The 12,260-nt window shown below is 45.7% G+C and overlaps 1 protein-coding gene across 2 annotated transcripts in view; it reads right to left on the bottom strand.

Annotated features, from left to right (window-relative positions):
• Rxrg (retinoid X receptor gamma) overlaps positions 1 to 12,260 on the bottom strand; it is a 41,757-nt gene that overhangs the window by 11,899 nt on the left and 17,598 nt on the right. Inside the window, exons 1-3 of one of the 2 annotated variants that reach the window (XM_057769801.1) lie at positions 9,790 to 9,969; positions 3,382 to 3,526; positions 851 to 1,030 (exon numbers count right to left, since the gene is read on the bottom strand). In XM_057769801.1, coding sequence (XP_057625784.1) covers positions 851 to 1,030; positions 3,382 to 3,454 — 253 coding nt within the window. In that variant the 5' untranslated portion in view covers positions 3,455 to 3,526; positions 9,790 to 9,969. Of the gene's footprint in view, positions 1 to 850; positions 1,031 to 3,381; positions 3,527 to 9,789; positions 9,970 to 12,260 lie in introns of those variants that run through there. The other variant, XM_057769800.1, reaches the window with a different exon arrangement.

The raw sequence follows: 12,260 nt of genomic DNA on the forward strand, positions 1-12,260 counted from the left end.
ATGGGCTCGGGGACCTGTTCCTTCGTTGGTTCTTTCTGGCAGACTTCCTCAACCCCATTCAGTGAGTTGCTCTACCTGCAAGAGGAGGCCATCCTTCCTGCACAACCACCGAGACGCCCCAGGAACAGCGGGCACTTGCACAATGCCCTCTAGTTAATTCACTGCCCATTCAATTCATTTGTGTTACTTAGCAGGATGACTTTCGATCTTTTAAAGCAGGAACACCAATGAGGAAAGAGCACTTTCAGATTTGTTACACTCTGACACAAGGAGAGCCCACTAACTCACACTATAAAGTAAAAGTTGAAACCGCTTAAATGCCCAGTGACATTCTCCGGAACTGAGAAGGCCAGTTCGTCAGACCTGTAAATGCCAATAATCCACCAAGACCGAGGGATGTGCCAACATAAAAGGATTATAGCTGACCGGGCTTATAAATCCTAGAGGGCAGCGGCAAACCTGCCCTTTCCCCTTGAATGAGATGAAGACTGAAGCAGGAAGCCAGCTCTACTTTGAAGGTCAGTCTGATGCTCCCTGGTGCCACAGAGAACAAGGTCTCTAACACCTCCGAGACCCGCTGCCCTCTTACTGGAAGGAAAATGGAGAGGGCCCAGTGTGGGTACCCGTCTTTGGGCTCCCAGAGGAGAGAGATGACAGAGGAAGAGATGTCTCCTGCCCTCTGAGCTCTGGAGGTAAGCCTTGAGAGTCCCTACACTCATCTTAACCTCCACATCAAACCTCTCCCTCCCAGCATCCAGTGCAGCCCAGCTCTTCCCTATACTTCTGTCTTCATAGCTCTTGGCACACAACCTGCTCTCCTGGAGTAGAGGGGAGCAGCGGGGCACCTCACCTTCCCTCTTCATGCCCATGACCAGGCACTTCTGGTAGCGGCAGTACTGGCAGCGGTTGCGCTGACGCTTGTCGATGAGGCAGTCTTTGTTATCCCGGCAGGTGTAGATGAGGTCTTTCCTTATGGTTCTTTTGAAGAAGCCTTTGCAGCCTTCACAGCTGTACACACCGTAGTGTTTGCCTGGTTCCAAGAGAATATTCCATAGACTCGGGTTTCTTACAGCAAAGAAGGCCGTGGCTACCCGCTAAGGAGACAGCTATAGCCCCTAAACACCAATAACGATTCCCAAAGAATGCACCACAGGACCCAAAGTTAGCATAAATAACCATTTTTTTTTTTGTCCCAGACAGCGTCATTAGAAAATGCCTGACCTCAGATTTTATTGACATTTCTTTTATCAAAGAAACTCTTGGATTTGGATAAGGAAATGCCCCACCTCAGCTCAATATTAATATTTTAGTATACATAACAAATAAAAAACTGTTTAATTGCCATGTATTCGTATCCAGCAGGGGAAGAACCTTGGATTAATTGATATTTCTCAAAATTGAAGCCCAAGGTCTCAGGAAGCCACTAAAATTTATTATCTTGTGCCATAAACTGCGAACGATCCTGAGCTACTGCCTGTTGGTGTGAAATGCTATACAATCCTTACAGCATAGCATCATACCCAAGCTTGGGCCGAACATACATTACTGGTAAACAGTAATTTTGCTTCATCTAGAATAATTGGTTGCATGCTTCACTGTCTCTGGACCTATAGTTATGCCTGGCCAGAATGGCTAATTTCTGTAAAGAGAGCTGCCTGCCACCCCTGTCTCCATACAGATACCATGAGTCAACCACAGGGCTTGCGCTAAGGTAGTGGTTCTCAACCCATGGGTCATGACCCCTTTGGGAGGGGTCAAATGACTCTTTCACAAGGGATAGCAGATATTCTGCATATCAGGTACCTTATCGTTCATAACAGCAGCAAAATTACAATCATAAGGAAGCAACAAAATAATTTTATGGTTGGGGGGTCACCACACATGAGGAACTGTATTAAAGGGTCACAGTGTTAGGAAAATTGAGCACCACTGCTTTAAGGGAAGTCTCTACACTGTACACTAGGCAGCTATGGTCACGTGAATGGAGTCACAGAACTTGAAATGTAGCGAAGTGGATCGTTTAAAACACTTTTAGGTTGGATTCTAGAATACAAAATGTGATTCCATGGAGCCACAGACCCAGTTATCTAATTCTGTTTTATTTCTGTTGGTGCTAAAATGCATGGGAAGTCCCTGGGAACTTGCAAATGTCACTTCATGCACCCTAGAGCCTCCCTGTCAGTGGAGATCATCCTATGAGGTGCTGGCGTGAGACAGCCTGCCTGATAATTCACTGTGTCGAATTCACTGGCTATGCTAATTTTTGGAATTCACAGCAATGATAAATATGGGCTTTCATCTTGGCCCCAGGTAACTTAATAGTTTCATCTCTAGAATATTCAATTTTGAGAAGCAGGACCCTAATTTGACCATAGTCATCCCATGACTTTACCACACACAAAGGGACCTCTACCACCTTCCATTAAAATAACCAAAACAAAGAAAATGCTTTGTTGGGCTGTGACTGACACTCTGTCATGACTACAGTCATGTCTTTATGATTCGAAAATGAGTTGTAAAAGCAGGCAAATGTTGGTCATGAAGCTGAAGAAGTCTGAGGTACTGGTAGCTTTCAACGTTACAGCCTGATGTAGTAACTGAGAAGATGGAGACACATTCAGTCAGCCCTCATGGCCTGCTATAGACAGGCATGCTTTGTCTTCTCATTATTTTAATAGGAGAAGACTGTGTAAGCCATTCTCACTTCAAACTCACGATCCCCCTGCCTCACTACTGAGTGCTTGAGTGCTGGTCTTACAAGCAGGAACCCAGCACACACATCATTCTCGTTCTCAAACTCAAATGTGTAAAAAAAAAAAAAAAAACTGATGGAGGAAGAAGTTGGAACAGAAAGAATGGAGAGGAAGGGAAAAAACCAATTTTGGTAAAATGGAAGAGGACAAGCCAGTGGAGACATATTCATGTCCATAAAGGCATGCTAAAAAAGAAAAATGTAGCATGTTGTGAAAGGATAAAACATCATAGGCTAAACATTTAAGAGTTTCTCTTTCATGGGGATATTATGGAAAATTTTTATTGGTTTTATAATTATGTATTTGGGACACTTGATGATTATAAGAAATAATTTTTTAAAAATTAAAGGAAATTTAGCATGGGATATTTGATCATCACTTAACATCTCAATCCCAAACATGCACGCTACTGTGTTGCTCCAGAGAGTAGTCTCTGAAACATTTCCACGGAAGCCAATCTTTCAAGATAGAAAATAGACTACAGGCTTTGGACTCCATGAACAATATCTATAGCCCCCCACCGACTCCACTGGACCACCGTAAAGGGTCTTTTTACTTCACTGGGTGCTGTATACACATGAGCAGAGGAGGGAACCCTTCTCTGAACTCCATCTCAGGGGATCCATACCTGAGGATCTGTCCCCACAGATGGCACAAATGTGTTTCACCAGAGACCCGGGGCTGGTAGATGGGTAGTTCATGTTTCCAATCCCAGGAAGACCTGGTAAGGGCTTGATGTCCTCAGAGCTGCTGACACTGTTGACCACATTTAGCTGCAAGAGATGCAAGCAAAAACATAGAATAAGACATAGGCAGGGCAAGCCCAATCCCCCCAAGCCTCTTGCAAGGAGCGTGCACTTAGCTCCATTTCAAGAAGTAACTTCCAAGTACAGAGTTTCCCAACTGCTCATCTATGACATGAATATAAAACCATGGGACAGGTGCACAAAATGAAAGAATTCATTTCTAGAAGCTAAAGCGTTACTGGAGCAACACAGCACACCTCTGTTGAGCTGGTGGTGTGTCTTCCCTTGACTCATGTGTTTCACTTGAGCTAAACTGTACTGCACACATAGACGATGTCAGCTGTGTGATTTTAAATTTTTTATCAACTACTGACAGCAAAATCAGCAGGGCACCAGGAGGAGCTATGGCCCTTGGGCAAGACATACAGATGCTAAAAGCCAAGCCTTCTCCTCCTACCCTGAAATGCAAATCCACTCACTAGTCAATCACAGGACATTTCCCAGGGCTCTGAGACAAAGACCACTAGTTTAGGTTCATGAAAAAATGGAAGAGAAGGGCAGGGGCTTGACTCATCTCTGTGAGCTCACTGAAGATGCTAGCCCCAATGCTTTGTCTCCACAATGCCTGGTAAGCCCCTCTCCCCACCCCACCCCTCACAGCATGGAGCTGGTGCTTGTGGATGTCTTGAGTAGGTCAGCTTTGATTTTCCTGGTCCCCATTCTTTGTCAAAGTTGAACATTTCCGCCGGGCGTGGTGGTGCACGCCTTTAATCCCAGCACTCGGGAGGCAGAGGCAGGCGGATCTCTGTGAGTTCGAGACCAGCCTGGTCTACAGAGCTAGTTCCAGGACAGGCTCCAAAGCCACAGAGAAACCCTGTCTCGAAAAACCAAAAAAAAAAAAAAAAAAAAAAAGTTGAACATTTCCTCCCCACTTATCCTGGGGCCCTTAAGGTGTCCAAGAAGTTGGAGCTCAGTGTCTGTCATCATCAGATAAAACAAGCTGAATCAATCTGAGGCAGTCATCCAGTCAGAAACGGCCTGTAGGTAGGTACCCAGCAGCGTTCTCAACAGGGCAAAGAGAGACATATAACCTAGAAGGTCTGTTTCTTCGTCCTCAAAAATGTTTGGTCTACTCAAGGAATCAGAATATGTACAATTATGAACCCATATTAGAGGGGCTCAGTCAGGAAAGTACTTCTTGTGCAGTGGGAGTGCCTGAGTCAAAGCTACAGGTTGTTTTTAAGTTAAAATACGGTGGCATGCGCTCAGAAACCCAGGGCTTGGGAAGTGAAGACACGTGGATCCCTGGGACTCTCTGGAGGGCTGACCTAGGCAAAGCAGCAGGTTCCGGGCCAATGAAAGACCAGGATCAAAAGAAGAAAAGGAGGGAGGAAGAGGCTGAGGAGGAGGAGGAGAGAAGAAGAAAAGAAGAAAGCAAAAACAGACAGATGTGAATAACACCTGAAGAACAACTGAAGCTGTCACCTGGCCTTCGTAGGCAAGCTCACACATGTGTGTGTCTTCAAACACACAGAGAGAGAGAGAGACAGAGACAGAGAGACAGAGACAGAGACAGAGAGACAGAGACAGAGAAACAGAGAGAGAGAGAGAGAGAGAGAGAGAGAGAGAGATTGCACCTGAAGAACAACTGAAGTTGTCCCCTGGCCACCATAGGCAACCTCACACACGTGTGTGTCTTCAAACACACACACACATATACACAGAACGCACAGGCAACCGGAAGGAAGGGAGGTGGTGCAAGTCTGCATATGCGAACCTGCTAGAAACATCAGGAAAATATCTGAGGGCTGACACAGGGTCCACGGACTTCCTGTCATCTCCATGAAAGTTTAATTATGTTGTCTAACCATGTAGCTAGAAGTCCAAATTGAACCAGAGGTGCGATTTCTCTCCTATTCTGGGACTTTGGTGGAGAAAGAAAGACCAGTAAAACATAGCCGATAATAGCGTCAAGTTAGGTTCTTTTAAAACCACTAGCTTTTCAATTCACTAAGTAAATATTTATTGAACATGGGAGACAGACAGAGGCTCTGGGTTAAAGGCTGTGAATATTTTATTAATTTTTATGATGGATGAAAATGTGTGATGGAAGAATTCTTTCCCACTTTTTATGTGAGGTTAAAGCCAGGCTATCTGGAGCCCACGCCCAGTATTTCACCCTGCATCTGTGTAGTGCAGACACGTTCTACACCTGGGAACTTCAAGAGAAAATGATGCCCATGGTTGGTGTCTGGAGGTTCTCACATGGTGGGTCTGAGGACTGATCTTGCAGTGGGACTTTTACCACTTCACTCATGACACGAATGTACCTTTACAGGGTTAAAAAAATCACTAACATGGGCAGTGATAGCACATGCCTTTAATCCCAGCACCCGGAGAGGCAGAGGCAGGTGGATCTCTGTGAGTTCAAGGCCAGCCTGGTCTACAGAAAAAGTTCTGGGACAGCCAGAATTACATAGAGAAACCCTGCCTCAAAAAAAAAAAAAAAAGACTCAGTGGTTAAGAACACTAGCTGCTCTTCCAGAGGACCTGGGTTTAATTTTCTGCACCCATATGGCAGCTCACAATTGTCTGTAGCTCCAGTTGAAGGGGATCTGACACCCTCACATAGACACACATGCAGGCAAAATGCCATTGTACATAAAATAAAAATAAACCATTTTTAAGAAAATTAAAAAGAAGAACCACTGGCATGGTATATGAATCAGGACACTGTGAGCTCTAGGCAACAGCTTTTCCTAAGTAGCCTAAGAACCTATCATTTAACACTTGGACCCATATAAATGGAAACCATTACATCAGATGAGCCCAAAGAGTGAGCCTTATGGCTGGTCACAGCTCTGTCCTCACATCCTCAGGTGGACAAGAAAGATCATCATCTCAAGAAGACATCACTATCCCTCCGCCTCCCACCTCATCCCCTAGCTCTGCAGCTGCACCCTGTAGTAACCACAGAAGAGAAATCAATGCATTGACCGTGTCTGGAAGCCAGATCAATGCTGAGTACTACTGAAAGTCCTCACGACAACCCAAAGAGGCCTTCCTGTTTTATTCCGTGTAGGGTTGAGGGGGTACACACGTGTGAGCTATTCAGGTGTGTACGCCTGTGCGTATGCAGAGGCCAGAGAAAGATGTCGAGTGTCCGCTTCCATTATTCACCTTTATTCTTTTGAGACAGGGTCTCTTGCTCAGCCTGGAGCTTGGCTGGTGGCAAGCAGGCGCCAGCAACCTCCCTTCCTCCATCCCACACAAGGCTGGGATTACAGGCACATGGGCAACCATATCTAGGTTTGTATGTGGGTCCCGGGATTTGAACTCAGGTCCTCAAGCTTGTATATCCTGTGCTCTTCTTACTCACTGAGCCATCTCTATAGCCCCCTATTTCTTATATGAAGACAATAGCCTTGCCGTGGATTTTTCTTTTGTATTCATTCAGCAACCCTGTGGAGGTTCCGCCAGCAAGAAGATGCAGGTACGGCCTCCAAGAATTGCAGAATAAAATTGGGTGGGATTGTTTAGGAAGGAAAGATTATGCTCTGTGAGATCAGGGAACACTTCCTGAAGGTGACGGCCCTTGGGATAAAACTTGCCCCCAAACAGGTAGCAGGTGGGTGGGCTGATGCTGGGTAAGGTGAAGGCTTTGAATGTGGCCTGAAGGGAAACCCAAGAACCTGTGCGGCAACTGTGCCCATGGGGTAGTTGTGGGTGGTGGATGAGGTTGAGCAATGGGCAGGGACAGAGGAGACTCAGTGGCCTGTCTGAGGAGATGGAATTAGGGACCACTAGAAATTTTGAGCAGAGGGATTACGGCTTTCAAACTCAGCCTCAGTGAAGCAGGGGGTGCAATAGACAGGAAGGATGGGAATAGACATACTTAGGTCATTTGTCATTCTTCCTCCACTGTGTACTTGGCTGGGGCTGGCAGGAGACATGGGGTCCTCACCTGCCCTTGCAGTTTCCTGTCCTTGCAGAAAGCCACGGAGGAGCAGGGCAGTTTTACACATTCTCTCCCCGTTTGAGTCAGCAGCCTCTCTCCCACTTCTCATGAGTTCCAGTGGTGGTAGGACAAAGGGGTCAGGACAAGTGAGTTGATGTCCTCTCCTCCATCCACCCTCTGACTGGCTTGGTGTTTGTGTGGGCTGAGACAATGGTGCAGGGAATGGAAGGCAGCTGTTGTCAATACAGACCTATTAGCTGGCTGGCCCCCGAGTCCCTGAACCTTAGCTGTCTCATCCCATTAGAGGCAGCCCCGCTGAAACAGGCACTTTAGAACTGAAATTCAGCAGGCGGTCTGACCTGCCACTACACGCAGGCTGGCTGCGTCCTCAGAATGAGACAGGAGCACACTGGCTCGTCTCATTTGTGCAGATTTGGCCAGTGGTCGATGTTTCCTGAATACCTCTGGAGCCATTTCAGAACATCGGCTCCACTTCTGAGATGCCTTCAGCCTCAGTTACTCCATCCGGACCAGGCTCAGGGTTCTGATCCTACTGCGGGGTGCAGAACCCATCTCTAATCTTGTGGTGGGTCTGGCCTCACTGTTTCTCAGTAGAGATCTTGACCAGGTCCTATCAGAATTTGTTTTCCTCATCTCTAGACTAGATCAGTGCTTTTCAAATGGTGTGTGTGTGTGTCCTAGACATGAAAAAGTTGAGCTTACTTATCTTCTGAACATGCTTCACCAAATCTGATCTCTCTCTCTCTCTCTCTCTCTCTCTCTCTCTCTCTCTCTCTCTCTCTCTCTCTCTCTCTCTCCCTCTTTCTCAAGAGAGGGTTTCTCTGTTACTTTGGAGCCTGCCACGGAACTCACTCTGTAGACCAGCCTGCCCTCAAACTTACAGAGATCCACCTGTCTCTGCCTTCTGAATGCTGAGATTAAAGGCATGCATCACCACTGCCTGCCTGGCTCTGATTTCTTGCTTGAGACAGAGTCTCACTCTGAATCCCAAGCTAGCTCTGAAATAATCCTCCTGCCTCTGCCTCCTCCCAAGCACTGGTATTACAGGTGAGCACCACTATACCCAGCTAACCGAGTCTTTTTTTAATTGACACGAATAGTAGGTTTCCAAATACAATTTTGTTTGAAGATTTTATAGTTCGGTTTCTTTTTATCATCAGATTGGCTACTCTCTAAGTCTATTCCAACTATAATATTTGCAGTTTTATGAAAATATTTTCTATAAAAATGTAAACATTTGACTCAGTAAGAACTCAATTGTCAATAAATTACCAAGCCCCCCCCCAAAAAAAATTAATAGGGATATCATTCAGGTCAGGCAGCAGAGGCCAGTGGGGAAAGAGGAGGGAGACACCAAATATTTGTGGGACCTTTTCAGAGTCTGTCCAACAGATTTATGCTGACAAATATACAGCACTTTGCACACACACATGAGCACACACATGAACACGCATATAATGAAATCTGTAGCCTAGATGACTACATGAAAAGTGTTCAGGTGCCCTCTCAGATCTAGATCTGGTATCTAAAAATTGCTCACTCTACCAAGATGCTCCCCAAAGAGACTGAATCATATAGGTATACATATATATAATTCATATGTGTAATTCATATCTATTCAATGTGCATATAATTTGAATGTATATAATTCATATGTAACATATGTGTATATAATCCATGGGTATATGATTCATGTATGTGCATGTGTGTATAGATATAATTCATATAGGTGTGTATAATTCATATATGTGTATATATATATAAATCATATATTTGTGTGTGTGATTCAGTCATGTATATAAATCATGTGTATGTTCTCTAGACCCTTTCAGCAACACAGTGTGCTTGAGTCAGGGATCAGTTTGTACAATATATATATATATATATATATATGTGTGTGTGTGTGTGTGTGTGTGTGTGTGTGTGTGTGTGTGTGTATCATGTAGGAATATGGATAATAATAATAATAATGTCCTCTGGCTGCCACAGGGCATTACAGACCTCAAGAAGCATTTTCAAATCCGTATCTCCTTTGCATTCACTAAACTCCCTTTAGGAAAACCAGGACAAGCATTTGTGCCCCACATAGAGAAAATGAAACTTAAACAGAAAGGAACTAAAGTCGCTTGTGAAAGGTCGCACGGTCCTTTTCTGATCCGTGCCAGCTCAGTTCTCCTCGGTCCCCAAGATCGAAAACCCAGAGTGCACTCAGAGGAGTTCAAAGAGCATAAAAACAGAGCAGAGGGGGAGACCCTGTCTGCTTTCCCACACCAAGCGCTTCCTCCCCGCGAGACTCCCGAACTGTACTCACAGGTCACGGAAAGAGCATGCTTCAGTGGTGAGCTCCCAGAGACTCAGGGCTGAGCAGAGAAGACGGAATGTAGGAATGAGCCCTAGCCAAGGCTCCAGAGTCTAAGTCTCTGCAGCTAACACCAAGACCTTTTGCGGGTGTCACCTGGTTAACTGGGCAAAGTTCTGCTGCGTGTGGCCCCGGAGCCCGAGCCCAGAGCACGGCTCGCTGTCTGAGGCTGCTTCCCCAGCACTTGGCAAGCTTAATATAGCTTCCAAAGCCAAACTTGGCCCGGCCTCTGCACACAGCCCAGTTGGCCAGGACCAAAGCTCTCAGCTGACCTTTCAACCCCGATCCCTCTGTACAGGCATATGGTCCAGGAATAGCGGCCCTGACACACAGCTCTGAAGATGAATTTATTGGACAGGTTTGGCTTAATTAGAAATGTCCATTACTAAAAAGTGTGATTACTAAAAGCAGTCTCGGAGAAACAGTGCTGCCTGCTCCCTACCCACAGGTTCTGCCACTCTCCCAACCGACACTGGTTTATATGTCTTCACAGATTGGGTGATTATTATTTAAGATTATCTTGTTTAAGCCGGGTGGTGGTGGCGCACGCCTTTAATCCCAGCACTTGGGAGGCAGAGGCAGGCTGATCTCTGTGAGTTCGAGACCAGCCTGGTCTACAAGAGCTAGTTCCAGGAAAGGCTCCAAAACCACAGAGAAACCCTGTCTCGAAAAACCAAAAAAAAAAAAAAAAAAAAAGATTATCTTGTTTATTCCTTAGGTTTTTGTCTGTTTTGGATGTTCAGTCACAGTTGCAGTTTCGTACCCACAAACCAGGGTGCAGCCAAATAACACACAGGCACCGTAGGCCCTCACAGTTCTTACTTACATATGCACTTTTATTTATAAACTTACTAATTGTGTGTGTGTGTGTGTGTGTGTGTGTGTGTGTGTGTGTGTGTGTGTAGACAAAAGTCAGCCTCAGATAGTATTCCTCAGTAGCTATTTATCTAGTGTCTTGAGACAGGGTGTCACTGGGGCCTGGAGTTCACTGGTGTGTCTAGACTAGACTGGTTGGCCACTGAGACCCAGGGATCCACCCGCCTTTGCCTCTGCAGTGTTTGAGATTACAAGCACATGACCACACCCAGTTTTATATGTGGGTTCTGGGGATCGAATCCAGGTCCTCATCCTTGTGCAGCAAGCGCTTTACCAACAGTGCTATCTTCCAGTCCTGTTCTTGTATCTTTGAGACAGGTTTTCATTCTGTAGCCCAGGCTGGCCTTGAACTCACTATATAGCTTCCCAGGCTGGCCTTGAACTTGTAGCTATCTTTCTGCTTCAAGCGGCCAAGAGTTAGGGTTACAGATATGAACCACTATGACTCATTTATTTAAATGAATGGCAATGCCCTTTGCAAAACCCAGCTTTCACCTTTACACTGCAATGTATCTCTCTAAAGACCAGAACAAACCCTTTCTCCCATAAGTTGCTTTTGTCAGGGACAACAAACTACCACGATACCTCTCTAACTACTCTCCTTCCTTGAATATGTTTGTAGGAAAGAAAATGCATAAACAAACCACACTCATTCTGAAAGGCAGGAAATGGCACACATATCCCACATTCTGACTGCCCCCCACAATGTCTCTGAGACCCTAGCACTGATGATCCAGCAATACACAGGTCCCTTCTCTGCTCCTCTTGAGTTTTGCTCTTGCACGCGCGGTTCACCCAACATGCTATGATTTCTCTGCATGATGTAGCAAGCACCTCCTGTACAAGATTTCTTGGGTGTCTGGGTAAAGGAGCATAAGAGATTCTCTCACGTGATCATGAAGATGGGCCAGTGCCAGGATGTGTGTGGCTAAGTCGGCAGGAATGGTGATGGTACAGTGTGAAGACCAGCAAGCTGAAGGCCCAGGAAGACCCACTGCTTCATTTCAAGACCAAAGGCGGAAAAATATTACACACAGACAACCCTGGACCAGAGAGACGGCTCAGGGTATAAGGACCGGCTGTATAAGCATGAGTTTGGATCCCGACGCTCAGATGAAAGCCAGATGTGGGGTTGTGTAACTGAATCCCCAGTACTAGGGATGGAGATGGACCAGTCCTAGGAACTCACTGGTCAGCCAGTCTAACTAAGAGATTACACAGCAGGCTCAGAGGAAGACCCTGCCTCAAAAAGGAAAGCTGAAAAATGATTGAGGAAGAAACGTAAAGCTGACTTCTGGCCCTTACACTTGCCCATCCACAGGAATGAGCACACATGCACATGCACACATACACACACTGCCCTACTCAGTTGAAGGACTATAAACCATCAGGAAGAAGAGTTTTATCCTACTCATTTGGATTGTCAGCCTATTTTTCTAAGCTGACCTTCAGATGACTGGATGATAACTGTCCAAAGTAGGGTAGGTACATTGGTTTACTCATTCTCCTTATAAATGTTAGCCTCATCAAAAACACTGTCATAGAAA

Source organism: Chionomys nivalis, chromosome 5 (assembly GCF_950005125.1).
Source record: "Chionomys nivalis chromosome 5, mChiNiv1.1, whole genome shotgun sequence".
Taxonomy (NCBI): Eukaryota; Metazoa; Chordata; class Mammalia; order Rodentia; family Cricetidae; genus Chionomys; species Chionomys nivalis.